Source organism: Emydura macquarii, unplaced genomic scaffold (assembly GCF_026122565.2).
Source record: "Emydura macquarii macquarii isolate MOO-44397 ecotype Brisbane River unplaced genomic scaffold, CSIRO-AGI_Emac_v2 contig_705, whole genome shotgun sequence".
NCBI lineage: Eukaryota > Metazoa > Chordata > Testudines > Chelidae > Emydura > Emydura macquarii.
In genome coordinates, this window is record NW_027130842.1 from 3,819,548 (window position 1) to 3,839,924 (window position 20,377).

At 39.0% G+C, this 20,377-nt stretch overlaps 1 protein-coding gene across 1 annotated transcript; it reads left to right on the top strand.

The window, feature by feature from the left end:
* The first annotated feature begins 814 nt into the window (after positions 1-814).
* Positions 815-6,313, top strand: SMIM28 (small integral membrane protein 28). The gene is made up of 2 exons (XM_067542232.1): positions 815-925; positions 5,906-6,313. Exons 1-2 carry the CDS (start codon positions 815-817, stop codon positions 6,311-6,313), a joined length of 519 nt encoding a protein of 172 aa, XP_067398333.1.
* The last annotated feature ends 14,064 nt before the right edge of the window (positions 6,314-20,377 follow it).

Genomic DNA, 20,377 nt, shown 5'->3' on the forward strand with positions numbered 1-20,377 from the left:
CACCTCTCTCTAGCTAAATACCACCTCCATGAGATCTGAACACACATTGTTGGGGTTTGTTTTTTTTTAAGCTCAACTGATGTCAGTCTAACTATGTTTATCCTAAAAAGCAATAAACAAGTGCAGAATTAAGCAATTGTCAGATTTGTTATTATTACTGGAAGAAATCATATATTCTCAGTGACCAAAACCTTTGCTGGCAGAGATCTCTCACTGGATTTATCATTAACATCTACATTCTAATGCTCCTAAATAATTCAGCGCAGCATTCAGCCTTATGTCCTTGCCTGTCTACCCAGAAACCACTGTTTACTCAATGTTACAGCAAAAGGTAAAAGAGAAATTTGGCTATTTCCCCCCTTTCCTACAAGGTGCAAGGAACTTTCTCTGGGCCTGGGGGCTCTTAAAAAAAAAAGTGTTTATTAGATATCTAAATTTAGAAAATTATTTATCCACACAGAGTCAGGACCATGTGGTAACAGATTCACATGCAAATTCCCCTTTAATAATCCTAGTGCAGGGAACTCTCCAATCAGAATACTATCCTGTCCCTGATACCTGATGCCAGCTTTTCTGGTAATGTAGGCCACTGAAGCAAATCCAGAGAGATTGAGTTGGAACTGAGAGTAGCATCTGAGATCTATTTGGTTGGTTTTTACTTTTTCCACTCCTCACCACTGTCAACAGAGAAGAATTTATAAAGGATCATTAGCGGAGAGCCTCCCCTCCGGGTCCGGGCTAAGAGGTGAGGGCACTGTTTAAAGCTGTGAAGCAAGGTGGAAGGACTAAGACGGAGTATCAGATTAATGACAGCATGAGGTGGCTTTTAGGCAGCAGCTGGAGGAAATTTGGACATGCGGACAGGGGAAACTATGACTGGTTAACTAGTGAACCAGGTGTGCCACTTCTGGAAACACAGCTGCAGGTCAGTACCATGGCTTCTCTTTGAAGAATGTTCTTTGGCTTTTTGTGTGTAATACTTTAGCGTATGGGAGAGTGGTAATGAGTGGATATTGGGACAGCATGATTTGTACAAATGGAAACAGATAGTATTTGATTACAGAAAGTTGATGCATTTCCTCATTGCATTTAGCTTGTTTTTCTCCCACACCACCACCACCACTATATTTAAACTTTAAAACTTGAGAAGGAAAAACCTGCAAGTAGAGGCAGCAAAAGAAGTTTCATTCTTCCAAATGAATTAAAAAATGAGTATACTGCAGTTTACATTTTATACCCCCTTTCCTTGTTTTTAAATATATACACACACTCTTTGGATCTGATCCCTAGAAGCCCTTCTACAGCTGTTAGAGTGAATAGTACTCAGCAATGAACTCTTGTTCTCTAAGCTGTACAATGATTACTTCTTAGTGGAGGGAAAACATGCAGGGATGTGGGGGAAGGGAAATGTCTATCAGATGAAAACACAGCCTGCTTTTCCATTGTTGCCTGAGATGTACAGAAAGCAGTCTGATCTTTAGGATGCAAGTTTAACCCTGGTGTAAATGCATCAATTTGAGCAGAAGTTACACCAGGAATGAGATTGATGTCTTGTTTTCTGCAGCTCTCAAGCACACTGCAACAAAAATAAAATAAGGAAAGTGGGGTTTATGTCCCCAACTTAATCCAGGATTAAGTTGAACAGAACCAGCCCATTAGTGGCACTACCAGAACAATAGATTATGGATGGCAAGGTCTTCATCCTGTTAAACTAATGTCCTTTTGTCAACAGAAGTGACCTGTGATGAAAAAAACAAATACAGTATTTGCAACAAACTGAAATGTTGCTCTGCTTCCATGTTAACAGGATGATATGAACAACTTTGAAAATTTAGATTAACATTACTCCGCAACAAAAATAATGTTTATGTAGACAGAAAATTACTATTAAAATAGGATTTATGACATTTAAATTGATATGTGGATTTATATAACATTCAATAATGCTGTGAAAACATTTTTAAAACAATAAGAGAAACCTATTTAAAGAAACTCAGGTGACTTTTTCCAAAAGTGCCCGAGTTAGGAGCACAAATCCTGACGACTTCCAATGTGACTTATGTACCTAATTCACTTAAAGTTCCTAAACTTCCTACCATTAGTAGGAAGTATCATTATCTCCTGCTCCACCCTTAAACAAAAAACAAACCATGAACGTGTTCAATTAATCATTCAGTTCTCCTCATCTTTTATATTTATTTATATTTAAAATAATTATAATATACCTATCCAAGGCTCTCGGTGTCCTAACAAATCACTAATATAAAATCGCAACAGCATTTAAAATAATAATCTCAGCAGGAACTCAGCAGCCCAGGCCTCTTCTTTCTACCCCTACATCATTCTAGGAAGCACAACTTCTTCTAAAATGAGTCAGTACGTGAAGTTGTGAGATGACCTAATAAGGGGATAGCTACAGGTTTTATTTTATTTAACTAATTAGTTATTAGAGTTGACAGTGGAGTCCCTCCTTATGGAAATGGCATACAACTAATCCGTTCTCTAGGTTTCATTCCTTTACCAACTAACAGGGTTGAAAAGCCTATCCACATTGACAAGGGTCATGTAACCTCCAAGCTGGTAGTTGTACATATCCAGCATGTTAAAACATGTACAGTCTGAGTTGTAATGAAAGGCTTTATTCCTCATGTTCCTTCCCAGTGCTCAGTTGTATGAAAATTGACCCTTTGTTTCTGTTCCTCGTAGGATATAAATTAAGGGAGAGAGAATAAATGTCACATGAAGTTATTTAAAATGCCCAAGTAACCTTATTTATGTTTAAAGCTCTATGAACCAGTGGATGCCAAATGGTAACCTTCCCCCCAGCCCAAGTGTGTGTGTCACAATTTTCTTGATTTTTTTCATTCCCTTCTCCTTTATTACAAAGGCCATTTCTCATGAAAACTAAGGGACTCCATCTGCTCCTGTTGCTTCTGTCTCACTCAAAGTCATAATCCTTTGTTTATATCACATCACAATATTCACAACCACCAACTGTACTGTCACACACACAGGGCTTGTCAGCATCATTGGAACAACTGATTGAGGGTCATGATGGAGTCTTCCTTACTGGCAATTAAAAAAAAAAAAAAAAATCAAGATTGGCTGTTTTTCTAAGAGATATGCTCTAGCTTGGAAGTCTTGTATTATACAGGAGGTTAGGCTAGAATGATGATCAGTGTTCAAACTTTAGACTCTATGAAATGAAGAACAAGCAGCAGCAGGAGCAAACAAGTCCAGAGAATGCCATCATTTTAAATTTTACAGAGTTTCTTGGCATATAGTCTTTGCTTTTTATTTCACTTGATCTAGACACTAAAATTCAGTATCATTTGTTTTTAGACAGTTTTACTTTCTAGTTCCTATGCACTTGTACATTACTTCTGCTATTTGGCTTCTCAGCACATTGGAGGAAAGATATGATTTTTTTTTTGGTTTAAATTCATGAAAATATTTCCATTCCATACCCTTTTCAAATAGATCTACACGAAACTTGAATTTGTCCCTTTAAGAAGTGAAAAGTCTTCATAGAATGCAGCTTTCTGTAGTAATAATCATTTTAAAAGGGAGCGGGGTGGGAAACAGAAAGTCTAGGACAGATAAGTCAAGCTGTCTCCAAATATGCTTTTCCATGAGGCAGGTTTTTAGTATTCAGATATGCCTATAAGAAATTTACTAACTAAATGTTTCTTGTATCGACCTCTCTAGTGGATTACAAAGAACGTAGAGTGTTTGGCAGGAGGCATATCAAAATCATCTCATCTTTTCTATCCCAGACAAAGCGGCAACAATGTGATTTTGCCTCAAGCACTGCAGGATTGGCCTTAATAATGAACTTTATAAAAAAAAACAAAAAACTTTTGATTTAAAAAAAAAAAGCATTAGTAACTTAGAGCCTGATTCTCCACAACATATTTTCCTTGGGGAGTCATTTGTACATGTGCAAAGCAAGTGGAGAGCAGATGTGAAACATTACTAAACAGGAATGGTAGTGATTTACACCTACTTTTTACTCGTGTAAGTAACAATACAAAACACTAAACAGTAGATAATCTTTTTGAAAGAGGGATCCATTGCCCTCCCCCCCAAATTCAAAGAGAGAAAACCAGACAGACAATCTCTAATCCCAGCTAGTTTATATTTTAGTATCTGTTTAAACACACAAAACTACAACAAAAAATTATTATGCTTGCAAAGTCAAGCCCCCAAAAGTTGGCAAATACCAGAAGTATGGTTGCCCGTTAAACCTTAATTCAGCCTCCTTGTGTGTGCACACATTAGGACACAGTATTTTTATGACCTGATCACACACTATTTTTCCCCACAGGTGCCCTGCCTCATTCTACCACACTGAACTTCAATGGGGTTTGGATCAGGCCCACAGTACTTTAGAGACAAAAAAATAGAAATGTCCTTGATATACTTAAGTTTGCTGGAAGAAAGCAAAATTCAATTTTACTTTCTTCTGCTTGTTTCTTCTTCACGTCATGTATTTTTAACCTAGTAGTATAGGCAAGAGGTGGAAGGGTCATGGTATATAGCCAGATGAACATGATCTCCTGTGCTAAGAGGGCACAATTCTTGGATACATAAGCAGGAGAATATCAAGTAGAAGTAGGGAGGTGATTTTACTTCTGCATATGGCATTAATAAGACCATTACTGAAATACTGTGTCCAGTTCTGGTGTCCACACTTCAAAAAGGATGTTGAAATATTGGAAAGGGTTCAGAAGAGCTACAGGAATGATTTTAGGTCTGGTAAACCTGCTTTATAACAAGTTGCTTATGGCACTCAATCTATTTGGTTTATCCATGAGAAGGCTAAGAGGTGACTTGATCACAGACTACAAGTACCCACCTGGGGAAAAGATTTCTGATAGCAGATAGGCTTTTAATTTAGCAGAAAAAAGTACTTAAAAAACCAATGGTTGGAAGCTGAAGCTAGACAAAGTCAGACTAGAAATAAAGCAAAGATTTTTAACAACGGAAGGCCACTAACTATTGGAATAATTTACCTAGGGATATGGTGAATTCTCCATTGCTCGAAGCCTTACAATTACGACTGCATGTTTTTCTAAAAGATGTATCAGCTTGGCAGAATTTGATTTTTTTTCAAATAATTTCAATAGATATTTTTAAACATTTTTTCCAATTTTTACTTCTTAATTTGTGGACAAGTAAAATTACTGGTTTTATACATTTTTTTTATTTTTCTCAATTTAAATTTTTTTTTTTACATGGTTGTGGGAAATTATGGGGGACAAAAGACGAGTCACAATAATTATTTATTGAAAGATGTTCAGATTAAAAAAGTTAAAGCTTTATAACCATTAAAAAGACAAATTGTCAACATTATGTCAAAATATTCAAAGTAAATAATCTTAAATCAAACTAATAAGATCTCAAGCAACATTTTTCTTACTTTGCTTATGTGTAAGGTTCTATCATCATCATCATCAATGGAATGTTTTCCCCCCCATCAGTTTCTGTGTGTATGGTTAACTCAGCTTTACCCATGTTTACCAATAAAAATCTAATCCTTCCAGGCCTGAAGATATGCTATAGCTCAAATAGAAATTATGGGTTTCACGCAGTGGCTCTCCAACCTTTTTTCTTTGGTGGACCATTTCACAGAGGGATCTTCCTCTAAACCCCTATCAGTATTTCAGTTCTTCCTGTCCTAGGTTCTCAAAGGTGTTTCATTTTGTAGACCACCAAGGAGAGCTCTGCAGACCACTGGTCTACAACTACAATTTGAGACAAGCCAATATGGAAGATAGAAACAGAAGCATTTGGTGAATTGGGGTAGGGTGGGGAAGGGGGTAATATGTATCCAACAGTTAAAATAAGAAGAAGAGCAAAAAAAGGAGAGATTCAAAGTTAAGTAAGTTTCTTTTAATTACAGAGCAGACATCAGATCAGCTCGACCAAAGACGACATAGAACCATTTCTATGCATCATCCTGCCTGCCACCATGCTGCTCTTCCTGGCATTCCTGCTGCTCTTCCTGTACCGCCGCTGCCAGCGACCAAGCCCCCAGGGGCAGATCTTCAGTATTGATCTTCCAGAGCCCCTGCCTGAGTGTGACGTGTCAGATTTCCTTTCAGTGCTGCCCTGGAACACTGAGCAGAATTTCCACTACTCCACTCTGCTCCCTGAAGCTACCTTCCTCACTGTAAGTTTGCCTCCCTCGTATGAGGAGGCCACTATGAAACCTTCTATGGAAGGGGCTCACATTGAGCTTTTTCAGGATCCGGTGCCTCCTTATGAAGAGAGTACACACTGGTCAAACAGCAGTAAAGAGACTTCCTAAGAAAACACCTTTGGCTGAAGCTTGCAACCTATCAAGGCACAAACACGAGCCCCCTCGTCATTGACATTAGTGACAAAAATCTTCAAATGGAGGAAACAACAAAATTAATGGAGGAAGGAGCTTGGGTTGATGTGGGAACTTTAACACATTTCATGATTGAGCATTTCTAACTTCAATTCACAGCAGCAAACACAGGAGTTAATACCAGGTTGGTGTGGGATGGGAGGAACTGTGGGAATAAAACGAATGATGTTTCATAGTTTCATCAATTCACTGAAACGAAGGACACGCATTTGGGTTAGAGAGCTGAATCTGGGATGTGGGTTATCAGCTATGAACAGAGGTCGATATATATGAATTATTGAAAGGGCTTTTACCATTGAAATCTCTTCCTTTCTGTTTTTTTGTTTGTTTTTTTTAAATTGAGTTTTTGGTCATTTCAGTAACTTAATTTGAAGTATCTGTATTAACAAATTCACTATACTGTAAGTGTGACAGCAATGATAAAGATCTCAGGAAGAGCAAAGAAGAAATGAGGCTTCCAAAGTATTGTCAGTGACCACCACCACCAGGCTAAACAGTGTCAGGTCTACAAAGAGTAAATCAAGGTTGCAATCTGCCTTTAAGTGCAGGAACGACAGAGTGTAACAAGCAGAAAGGATCAAAGGAGATTCAACCATTTGGGATTAAGTAGAAACAGACATCATGGCAACTATTGGCAGAGCAGGATATTCATGCAGCTGATAAGCAGATGTGCAGTCCTGTTAAGTTGTGTAGGGCTGATGGTTTTACTTTGTTTTCTTATTTAAAGTTTAAAAAAAAAAAAAAAAAAAAGAGAGAAATCAAACCCTGTAAACCCTTTTCAGTGCTGGAGATGAGCTGCAGGGTATAAAGATTTAGAAAAAAAATTAAAAAGTAAATCAACTGTGAGAAAACGGTTTTGTGTTTTAAACAAACAATATCCAGTTCCCCTTAAATCACTAGGCAAACAAATGTATCTGTTTAGATACAGAAGTAGAATTACAGGAACTGGAGGAAATATGAATGCAACTGTCTAACAACTCAATGTTTACCAAAAAAATGCAACTCATGTTACTCTGTAACAAGTAACTCCACTGGAGTTAAATAAATACTCATTTTGATTAATTGTGCAGTTAAAGCAGTACTACTAAACCACTTGTATAGACAGGGCTCAGGGATTTTAATATGGCTTCATGAGAACCTTCTATGAATGTGTTATTATGCAGACACTCCTACTGTGAGCAAAAATAATGTAAGACACACAGGGTATTTCCCTTACAGAATGCAGCCCACAGTGAATTTGCCTCAAAACATCAAGCAACAGTGATCTTACTGAAAACAAAATGTATGAAGAGAGGAAGTCACAGTACAAAAAAGTATAAGGTGTGCATACATCTTTAAAATTGTCAAATTCATCTAAAAAGGTCCAAAGTCACTCCAGTCCATACAGTTAAAGTGAAGCAGCAACATGTTTACATCTCTCAAGCACTCAGCCTCTCCACCAATCTGTTTCCATCTCTTGTTACTTTACCATGGTAGTATCAGAGACCCAGCCTCTGATCTCAGGTTCCAGGTTTTGCATCCCAGTTGGCCCAGTTATACTTGCCAGTGATTTTACATGCGACTAAGGGTGACTTGTCATGACAGCTGTCTCCCTGAAAGATATTTACACAGTTGTCCTCTCCAAAGAGGTGATGATTGTCAATCTCTTGCTCGCTGAATATTTTTTCAAATCCCTCTTTGAGAAACAGTTTGGGGTTCCTGTTTGTAATCCCAGGTACATTTGAAAGGTGGATGTTTGTTCAAATTTAAGTGGTGACAAGAGTACACCCAAAATTCAGTTTATTTTCTCTCAGAGATTGCTTTTTGTGTTTTATTCAGAGTTAGCACTGTTGGAGTGGGATGAGAGATGCTATCTGCTTTGGATATTAGTTGGTCCCTGGCTGAAGGTATTAATTTAGAGCCACTTCAATGTCCCCCTCAAGTCTCAATTTCCTATAATTTCATTTTAATATTATGCATATTCTATATCAACTATGGATTCTAAGTAAATTAATGTTGATTTGTCACAATGGGCCTGAATCCAGACACTCCAAAATTTTGGTTGCAATCAAAATCAATACCCAACCTCAAATGTGAATTAACTCATCTCTAGAATCCTATGAAGTTATTTTAGATCAATTCAGCATATGACCTGTCTAAGCCTGTTGCTAGATGGGTACTTATTTTAAAGTGCTAAATGCTGACTGATCAGTTAGATCACTAGAGCAAACTTATTTTAGGTCAGGTTTGATGATGCAGGCTTATCTAGTTGATTTGTGTCTGGCAATGCAGCGAAGTAACATATATACAGATGAGTTCTGAAAATCATGTCTTCTCTGATCAGTAAATTAGATTATTCCAAATTCATTTCTGTTCATGATCTCCAAAGTTTATGTAGAAATAGAAAATTTTTGTCATTAATTTTGCAAATTAATTTTTATTAAATTATTAATTATGCAAATGTCTTCCTAGATCACTGTAAAATTGTTACTTATACTCTATATGCAGAGTACTTATGCACATTTTAAAAATTTTGTTTGAATTTGGTGAAGATTGGAGCTCATTAAAAATTAAAATCTTAGCAGATATGTGGAGTTTTTATGGATGTGAATTCGTAGTGATTTGAAAGATAATTATGTGCAGTTCTCTCTCCAAAAGATACTAGACGGTCTGAATAAGAATAAGATGTGTGCGTAAGATCTCCCAGTAAGCATCTGTCTATCCTTACAAGGAGAATTTGCAAACTACAGTGCCCCTGTTATAAAAAAGGCCTCCTAAAGGTTGAAGGGCAATCTCTGTTTCTAGGCTTAATGATGCTCTCAAGAGTGCAAATAGTGATATGGCTGTGGTTATTTTGAGAATCAAGAGATACAATTAATTTATTCCAGTTTGCAAGTTGTATTATTTCCCTTTGGCATGGAGGTTTCAATGTGCAAAGTCTCTATCTCCAGTAATACATACAGGTTGAGAAGCAATGCAAGTTTAGTTACTTCAGGTATAAGCAAGCAAATGAACTAGACTGAAGATCTCCTTTGCACCAGAGGCGCTTAGAAACTAAACTCTTAAATAAAATTGCTTTAGGTTTGTGCACTGAGATGGCCCCTGGCACCCATTCTTTGCTGCAAGCTAGCTCATGAATATTGACTACGTAGTACTCTAGCTGTGACAAACTATATTTTAAAACACAGTTCAGGGGACTCCCTTTATAAGTGACATTTCCTGCTACGCTTCTGGTACAGGGCTTTAAATTTTCACTGTTGCTGATGCCTTGAGGCCACTCAGCATTTAAGTGAATGCAATTAAAAAGGAATTCTCTGGTTTGTAACAAAATTGCCAGTATGAATATTTATAGCCTGGATTTCAAAGATTAAAGAAAAAGACCAACTGATGATGTCTATAAGGTCCTTATTGCCATGCTGATTTTTGAACAGCTGTTTTCACTTTAACAAAAACATTTTTCTTAGACATATGCTCCCTCACTCTCTCAAAACACCATAATTTTTCCACCTAAAAAATGTTTTTGGAAAAATGTTCATTTACACAAATCATTTGTTTTCTATCTGAAAAATTATTTTTTTAAAAATTGATTTCCCATCCCCAAAATCCCATCATTAGACTCAAATGACCAAATAAACAAATATTAAAATATTTTAATTTGGAAAAACTGAAAATAAACCAAACATTTTGATAAAATATTAAAACAATTTTTTCCAGCTCTAGGTGAAATTGTAACTGTCATATTAAGACTTGGGGGAGACGTTCATTGAGAACAATTTATTCATTAAATGCAGTCCCTTTCCTGTTCACAAATTATCCATGAACAGATTGCAGTTCCTATGAATGTGTTTGTTCACATTTACTCATTGTTCAATGTGAATGAGTTTCAGCCTATGGCCTGGTCTACACTGCTGGTGAAATTTGGCAGTAGTTGACAGGAGTTACGCAGAGTAGCTTGCGTAACTCCCGTCGAATTTGTAACTTCTGTTTAGTGCGTCGTCTCCACTGCGCTGCACCGACAGGAAACGTGTACCCATTGACACAGCACTATGCTTTTTGGGGGAGGTGGTTTTATTAAACCGACTTCCAGATCAATTGAGTGGGTCTTCACTTCCGCTCAATCAATCTGGATAAATCGATCTGATGGCAGTGAATTTGCCGCTGTCAGTGTAGACATATCCTATGGAATGCTTGTTAAGGGTGGGTTATGGCTATTGGTTATTCAATAGTCACACTATGTGATTGGTCACATGGTGTCATTTCCTTTACTGGATGATCATAGCTTCGGTAACAAATAGGAAGAGGGGAATTAATAAGATCTGGAAGTTTGATTCTCAGAGTTCAGAGAAGTACTTGCGGGGTGGTGGGAGGGAAACAAACACACACATGTTTTCCCATTAACATTTGTGTAAACAAAATCTGATCCTTTTCTTGAATATTCATGGAAAGCGAACAAAAAGAGAAGGTCTAATGATCAAAGTGAATTTGTTCATAATTTTTCCCCCTACTATTCACTCAGCTCAATTCTAGTCTAGTACAGAGTTTATTGTCAAAAATAAAATACCAGGGCAAAACAAGAACTGAGGCTTGTAATACTCAAAGTCAAACAAGACATCCCGGTATGTAAATCATTACTACAGTATCCCATGTGTCTGTCTCCTTGGCTGTTCTTAAAAGGCCTGGATGTATCTATTTTTCTTTAATGCCCATCTCAGAACCCCGCAGACATTTTCTCCACTTCATTTTTCCTATATTTAAGTCACCAGCCTTGAGAAACAAGAGACATTTTTTTTTCTGCCTGGAAAAAATTAAGCATTTGGAGTGTCTCTCCAAAGTCTTTACCACCTCTCCTTGAATTTTGGACAGGTTCAGACCCACAGAGAACACAGCATATTTCTACCAATCCTTTGATATTATTCTGGTGATGCAATTGCTGCACAACACAATTGCAAACCTATTTCTTATAGTGGACTTCTGTGTTTTCATTCACTGGGGTGAATCCATTCTTTAAAGCTCTCATTACCAGCTTCTATAATACTAGAGCATCCTAACAGGAAGAAGGATATGCACAAGGATGAAAAATGGTACAGAACACGCTAGTCCAGAAGTAACCCTCTTATAAACCTGTTGCCTGCACCTTAACCCCTGATTCCCAAACTCCATTTCTCTCTCATTGTATTTAATTCACTTTTATGTCCGATACAAAAATGTAATACAAGAGGGGCAACAGTAATTCTGTATACTGACTTTGGCTGTCACTCAGAACAAAGCATAAATATGCAACGTGTCATCTTCTTGTTATAATCTGGACTATTCGTTTTTCATTACGAAGTGCTTTGCGTGCAACAAGTTTTCATTACCATGTTGAATGGATACGGTCACGTTCAGAGTCATCTCTGAAAACTCATTTATCTACCCATGCCACAGACAATAATTGAGATTATTAAAGCAAAATTATTTTAAAACTAATATACCTTTGCATTACCTTGGAAAGGGGAGGTTTTAAATTGTTGGATACTGTCACAAACCAGCAGGTAGGCAGCCAGCCTTAGAGGTCAGAGTTGAAGACAGGAACCAGGGGTTACAGCTGGAGTCAGAAACTGAACAGGGAAGCAGGGCAAACACAGGAGACATTGCAGCTGCAGTCATGAGTGTTGAGGAGGCACTGGTAAAGTGCTACTGCTAGGTTTCAGAGCAATTCTGGCAATGCAGCTCACGCAATCAGATTATTTGGCTGATTAGGGATTTCAGCTGCAGTTAGAGCTGATCTCAGGCCCAGCTGCAAGCCCTCTTTTCTGACCGATGACAAGTAATTAGAAGTTGAAACAAGAAATAGTAAACCAGCTCTTAATGATTGCTGCTCTCTCTGCCAACTCAGGAGTGTAGCTCCCACTATTTAGTCAGAGGAGTTCTTACATACCTTAGGAAACACCATGGTCAGGACCAAGCAAAATAATCACACTTTTTAACCAAGGCTATTTTATTATTAAAGGAAGAACAAGAAAACAAACAAGATAACATGAACGATAGAGTACAAGTGAGAAACTTGTTAATTCCATTACAGTCTCTTTTGTATGCTTTTCTGTGGACAGTTTTTAAACAGAGTTTATACTCTGGAGAGTGAACCTGCCTTTGGTGGGTCATTTTTCTCTTGGTAAATTAAGACCAAAGTACACTGTTTCCCAAAATTATTGTGAAATCAGTTTTAGTATCTCATTAGATACTTAAAACAGTTTATATATAGCAATATAATTTGTTTAAGGGCAAGTAAAGCCTGTCTGGTTAATAATAACCTAAACAGTTTATAATTGGGCAAAGTCAGCAATCAACTAAATCCTGTGGAGTGGAAGAAAATATTTAAATTAATTCCTTAGAAGAAGTGATTTAGGGAGCTGTCTCGAGACAGACCAAATACAAATATTAAGAACCATGTCCAATTAAATCCCACTGTTCTTCTGTTTACCAATGTTCAGCTCCTGTTTCCTCTCCAGGAATACATGGTCCAAACATATGGTGATTGATCTTTTAAATTGCAACAGCATTTCAATAGTACAATAAAATCATTACAAGAGCTATAAATCTAATCCCTTGGCAGTGTTTTAGTTAACATTCTCTTACCAATGCATGCAGAAGTTTTGGGGAGGTTTTTCTCTGATTGGTTTCTTCTTGACTCTGTTTTTCTTGTCTGTCAGTGGCAGCTTGCTTATAGTGATAGACAGGATGAGTTGTGGAACGCTTGCTGCATAAGCAGAGTAGCAGTGCATGCATGCGTGGGTACATACATGCACACACGTTCACACTTCAGAGTCTTTTATATACTCTTATTTTCATTACGTTATTGGAAAACAGGTTGGTTTAGATTCAAGCTGGTTGCTGTCACTTTCTCACTGGCTCCATGCTTCATGAGTAATCCTTAGGAGCCTCCTCATTTTATGAACATGTAGTTCATTAATGAATAGGCAACATTTATTTAATTGCCTTTGTTCTTCTTGTGGCTAGAAAGCTTCAGATAACTTCCAAAGCTAGTTTCAACTCTTTTTATTCAGTCCATTCTCTAAAATATTCTTTACATTTTATTGGCGTTTGACAGGAAATGAAATTCTGTTTTCAAAAAGTCGAAACACTTTTGTTCTTTATATAAAAGGTTTCCAGTTCTCAAAACACTCTTAAAATTAAAAAACTTTTAGAAAGTCTTTAGGTTAATTTGTTGACTATATACAATAATTTTTGGAACGATGATTTCTCTTGTCTTCCCTAGGTGGGGAAGGGTTTGCCTGAACACTCTCAGTAATTATTTTATTTCCCATTAATATAAATATTCTATACTTAAATGGATTCTTACATTAGTAATTAGTTTAGCAAGGTTATTAGGTTCCATGTTGGTACATGAAGCATTTTACCATTTATATAGTAATAATATTAGGAGTTTGCATTTAACTAACGTATGTGCAAATATGCATTTCACAAAGGTGTTTGTCATTTCAACATTTAAGAAATAAAGTTTTTTAAAAAATTCCAACTACACATGTTTTTACTGGAGTTTCAAAAAAACACAAGCAGAGATTTTTCCTTTGAAAAGAAAAGAGTTGGTCTGGCCATTTTACAACCTCAATTTATGGCTCTGATAACATGTCCTACCCTCCTTTTTTACAATTAGGCCTCTACCTAAAACAAATATTTTACATGGTTGGCTTCTTGATATTTGCATGTCCTTCAGAGAAGCCTTCTGGTATTTCTTTGATTAACATTTTGTAACATAACTAGCTAAACATATGTATTATTATATTTCCAGTTATCCTGGCTACAACATACTTGTAGCTGTATCTTAATATTCAGTAAAGGTGCAAACAAGTTTGTAACAACCAAAAAAATTATAATGTTATTAATATCATTTTTCGTCAGTATTGAGGTCTCTCCTCTACAGCTTTCACTGTTTATGCTGTTTGTTTCTTTTTTTGAATTTCTCTGGGCTTGAACAATGAAGCTATTCAGCCAGAAACTAATATATTCTCAAGTTCACTAGGAGGAATAGTAAAATACAGCTATAGCCAGAGACGTTACCAGGAAAAAACAGTAATTTTTCAATACACTGTATCTTCAATTTATGTCCACTTCTTGACTGACAAACCCAAGATTTCCTCCTGTTAACACTGCAGAGCCAATACATCCACAGGAGAATTGTCTGGATTCCAGTCTGATTCATGCATCAAAATTATGAACTAAAATCCAAAAACAGCAGAATTTTTCTTACCACTTACAATGTAAGAAACAAAATGAACTCAGATTGAATATCAAATCCCAGGCTAAATTTGCAGCACTGGCAGTTAGAAAAATAAAGTAAACACAGCACATTAGCTATGGAGATCAAATGAAAGTCAATACAGAATCCCATTCTGCCATTTTTCTGACTAGAAATTAACTTCAAGAGGCACCTATTTCAGTTAGACACAAAACCCATTTAATGCACTATGCTGCTCAGATGCAGCATTTCTGGATTTCAGCAGTTTGAGAAGGAATCTGGAGCTAAACAAGTGGGTAGCAATGTCCCTAACGCTGGACTGGCAGCAGGACCCTTATAGCACGCTACACCAATAAGTCTAAGTGATGTTGCATTTCACTTTAGTTAGTAGGCAATGTTAAACTTGTTTGCTATTTCCTACATTTTTGTTTTCCCTTTCTGTAATATCATGATCACAGCTTCCAATTTTCCACAGCTTACCTTGGGCTGTGACCTTGTGGAAACATTTGTCCAACTCAAAAGGTTTTAGCCTGCCACTGTTTAATGCTTTTTGGATGTGTATCGTCTAGTCCTTGTGCCATTTCAGTTTTAAGAGCTTCTAACTTAAAAAAAAACTATTGTGGATATCATCTCTACACTGCCTAATTCCCCTTAAATCTGATCCTACATTTGGGTCTTGGCCTGCCTTCTTCATTTATAAAGGCAGATGCAAAATAATTGCTTAATATCTCAGGGGGTTCTTATCCTCTGGTCCTAATTCCCTGTCATTCTTTCTTAAGAGGGCTGATCTTTTCCTGTAATATTTTCTGCTGCATAGATGCTTGAGAAGTATTTTAAAGCTATTATAGTTTAACCTGATAGTTTTACTGTGTTTCTAGATCTGCCAGCATATGCACTGGAGTTCCCTATTTGCAAGATTTTATAGCTTACCCTTATGACCCCTCCCAGCTTAAGACTTGATGGCTTACAAGATACATAATGGAAGAAAGTGCCTTTCACTTTTAGGTCACTGGTTTGAATGTTCCCCAATAAAGAAGGTTTTCCACCCTGCCTGAGTGCAGCTCAGCGTAGTTCCCTAGTCCTCAGTTCCCTGAGGCAGTTCTCTGGTCCTCAGCCACACAACCCCAATGCAAGTTAGAGCTGCATCAAAGCAGCTTTAATTTACACTACTAAGTTACAATCTCCAAGGGACCTTCCGCCAGTGGAAAATCGGGGCACTCCTTCCCGCCCTGGACATACCCCCTTCTCACTTTATGATAAAAACATAGGGGTGGCTGATGCAAGAGGCTGCACAGACATCTCTACCAGCTTTATGTTGACAGATAGGTCCTGAACACAAGGGGAATTCTCCACTGGTTATTTCCAGCTGTTTGAAGGCCACTTTAAAGTGCCCTTAGTAACTGGAGATCCAGCAACAAAAGTCAGAACATCTGTTCTGTTCTGACAGAACCGAAGAGTCAGTCACTCTTACTCTTTTCAGATGAAGTTAAAACACATTGGCAGGAGAAGGGTCAGAACACTGTCATTCTCTTTGTTGTGGGATACATGGGATCACTTTCCAGGACTGTTTTTCAGCATCATCCAGGAGTTCTAAATTCACACACATACCCCTTCCCCACACACACACTTCTAAAATATTGTCCCAGTTTCTGAAAGTCAGGGAGATTTGGATTCCAGGAATATATTTTATTCTCTCGTTGGGAAAGAAATAAGTTGACATGTACACAGGCACAATTTAAAAAAACCAAACAGTGAGGGTAATTAACCATTGGAAGAACTTACCTGGAGTGGTGGGACATTCTCCATCACTTAAAGTCTTTAAAGCAAAAACTGGATCTTTTTTCTAAAGAGATATGCTCTGGCTCAAGTTATGGCTTGATGCAGAAATTACTGGATGAAAGAAATTCTATAGCCTGTGTTATTCTGGAGGTCAGAGTAGAGGGTGAAAAGGGTCCCTTCTGACCTTCAAAATCTATTCTTCTTTATTCTTATCTAAATTATTTACAAGTACACTCTTGCCCTGAGACATCAGATGGCAAAGACAAGTGCCACTTATAAATCACAGATAACTCAAGAATCCAAGCAGACAGCTCTGTGTGTTCAAACCTTCAGCTCGCGTATTTCTCTCATAAACATTGTCCAAGTTGTTCCGTGACTATCTTTACTTCTCCAAAGCCATGTTAAATCTTTTGTTATGACCAGGTGGTTGCACTGTTACTCAGAAAAACCATCATCCACCAAACCACCCACCAATGTCTCAGTCAAAATCATAGAGCTGGGGGCTAACGTATTGGACAGGTGCAACACAAAGAGCTCACTTGAGTTTTATCATCATTCTTTCTCACTCATAATTTGGGGTCATTTGACCAAGTGTTCCTGAGTTACAGCCCCTTCCAAAAAAACAACCAACCAACCCAAACCAAAAAAACCTTTCCTTTTGCTGCCTCGTACCGCTAAACTGAGAGATACTCATGACTGGATGAATCACAGACTTCTTGATGGCTTTGAACTCACCCTTCAATGAACATAACTAAGGAAAAGTTAATGACTAGCTCCCACCTAAGACAAAAGGAATTTTGCACTGACTAGCCGGAGGTTGTTACAATTTGGGAGTCATGGGTGGCAGTTTTAGGCTATGTACACCTTACATCTTAGGTCGGTATATAAATTGCATCACTCAGGGGTGTGAATAAGCCACTCCCAGAGCGATGTCAGTTACACCAACCAAGGCACAGGTGTGGACAGCGCTCACAGGGGCTGGAGTAATTGAGTCAATGGAGGACCTCTCTCCCGTCGGTTCAGAGCGACTGCCCTTTAAAATTTGTAGTGTCGCCACGGCCTGAGACCTTGTCTACACTTAAAAAATAAGTTGACCTAATACAGGTCGACTTACAGCCACTGCTGTAATTACAGCATCCACACTGCCCTCCTCAGGTGGGTGGAGTGCGTCCTCATCAGGAGCACTTCCACCGACCACAGGGGCAGTGTGGGGAGCTGAGAAACCCATCTCTCTGATCCCTGCGGGCTGCCCCCCCCCACTCCCTTATCCCAGAGCTTGGGGAAGCTAGAGGGGGTTCCCCCTTCCCTGCTCTCCTCAGCCATGTCAATTTCAAGACTGTGTAATTGACAAGGCTGCTCCAATGGGGAGCAGGTGGAAAAGCACCCAGCTCCCAGTCAAGAGTGGAGACCAGAGAAGCCCTGGCTTCTGTTCTCACCCTGCTCCCAGCCAGGAGCGGGAACCAACCATCCAGGTTTGCAGCAGCCCAGGCTTGGGCTTTCTTGTCAATTTCACTGTTCTGCTGGTGAATGACAGTGTACCCCACCACCTGTGTAAGGGCAGGCAGTCTCTACCTTGACACTGCGTCTCCCTAACTATGCCGACAAAAGCCTTACTCACCTCTCCTTGATGTGGTTTTTATTCTGTCAAAAAAAGGCAGTTTTGTTGGCGGTGGGTTGATTGCAGTGTATACACCCCCAAAACGGACTTTTGTCCACAAACTCTCTAATGTAGACCAGGCCTTAGTAATCAAAGTCGTTAGGGGGAAAGAATTAGCCATGTGAATGCTTCCTGGAAGTGAAAAAGTATGAGTGGGTGGAGGAGCAAGGTACTAGGGGAAGAAGGGCGTGGGGCTGCAGCAAGAGTGATAAATGGGGATGGCTTGTTGGGGAGAAATGCTGGGGGCTCAGGTGAGGGAAGCATAGCAAACCTCCAGTTCTGCTAGTGTAACACAACCATGCTGCATCCCAGCCTGCCTGCACTGCACAGCTCTTCCAGTGAACCCCAGCCCCTGTGCACCCCACAGCTTCAGTAGTGCATGCACACCCCTGGACCCCACAGCTCTGCCAGTGCATCCCAAACAGCTCTGCAGCCCAATCCCCTATACCCCACAGCTCTACCAGTGCATCCCAAATGAAAGCTATGCACTGGAAGGATATTAATTCGGAAATTGGAGGGCTCACAGATTACAAGAAAATGTGTAGTGTATGGCTGTGACCCCTGTCTTCACACCCTACACACCCTTGTACTGCTCTTTGTACAAAATATGCCTTGTCAGGTATCATCTGGAAACTAACAACACCATGGTGAAATGTATGTAGCAACATTATATATAAAGCTATGAACACAAGCTGAAACCATGACTGAAGTGTGTTTACCAGACACTGGTAAACTGATTTCTCAAAGACAAAGGACAAGCTGATGCCAATGGGCAACAATCACCTGTCAATGGCCATTCTTTGGCCAGAAAGGGGGACAGGAACAGACAGATCCGCATTTTAGCAAACAGCATGGAACTTCTTTCACACTCAAATTCCTTGTTCCTGTCCTCATAGTGGGTAATCCTACGGGTAATCCTCAGGAAAATGCATTTCAAGCGGTGACTGAACTATAAAACTGAGGGGGCAAAAACACCCCAGGGCATCTCTACCTATCCCACCTAAGACGACAAAAGAAACAGGCGTTGGACTTTGGGAGCAGATTCTGGCCCCAGAATTTGGTCAGCAATGTTATGGGGAACATGTGGTAAGGGATTTCATCTTGAACCAAGTCTAGTTTGTTAAGTTTTAGTAGTAGGAAGCATTTTATCTTTATTACTCTTGTAGGCATTTCTGACTTTAATGCCATATAATTGTACAGTACTCACTTAAAACCTATCTTCTTGTAGTTAAATAAACTTGTTTTATTCTTTAAATCAAAAATAATCCAGTATTGAGAACTGTGTGCATAACTCCATTTAGGGTAGCAGACTGTTGTATATTGATCCCCTTAAAGAGGAGCAACAAACCTAATATTTCTGGACTGTCCAGGAGAGGGCTGGACAGTGCAGAACACATATTTTTGGGGGAAATCCTGGACTGGGTTGGGGTTCCCCTGCAAATGGTCACCGAAGCTGGTGGAAGCCAGAGTGTGACTGGAGTGCTGCAGGCAGGCTGCAGCTATACACAGACACTCAGGGTGTTACCTGCCTGCCGTTTGGCTGTTCATGTGCAGCCCAGGTGGGAGCTACAGCAGCAAAGCATTGTGAGGCATCCAATTTGCAGGACAGGGGTGACACAGCCACCCACTGGTCTGGATTGCACCCTGGAATGTTATAATGGTATAGAAACATTACAAGCTCTGACTTTCTCAGAGATGGGGTACATCTACTGGACTGGGATCAGAGGATCGCTCTCTCAAAACATAAAAAGTTTTGGAACTGAAACTCCGTCTGTGATTCCTCTCACCGGCCTGGCCACAAACTCCACCCTCAAACCATTGTGAAACACAACCAAGAACAATATTCCACTGTAAGACAGTTGTCCTTTACTCCAGGCACTGCATGTGAGTCAGGTTATAGGAGGGAGGAAGTAACGTCAACAGAAACATTTGTTTCATAGGGAGTGAAGACTTCAGGGAGATGCGTTCCCTGCTTATTGTGGGGGGCCTGTGTATAGTAGTTGGAAGGGGGGCACGTTGGAGGGGGTAATGCATTGAATGGGTCAGAGTCATGGCTAGAGAGGGATGCCAAAGTGGGCTGATATGGTGCAGCTGACGTGTGTGTGGAGAGGGAGGGTGGTGGATACAGTATGCTAACTGTGGGACGTGATATATGTACAACCGCCTAAATGACTACTAAATCCTGCCGACAACTCTTTTTGTTTACATACATAAACAGGAAAAGAACCACTAGGAAATATGGTGGCAAAAAAAAACCAAAAACCCCCAAACCAAATCAAACCAGAAAAACCCCTACACTGACACAGAGTTAACTACAGCTGGTGGTATG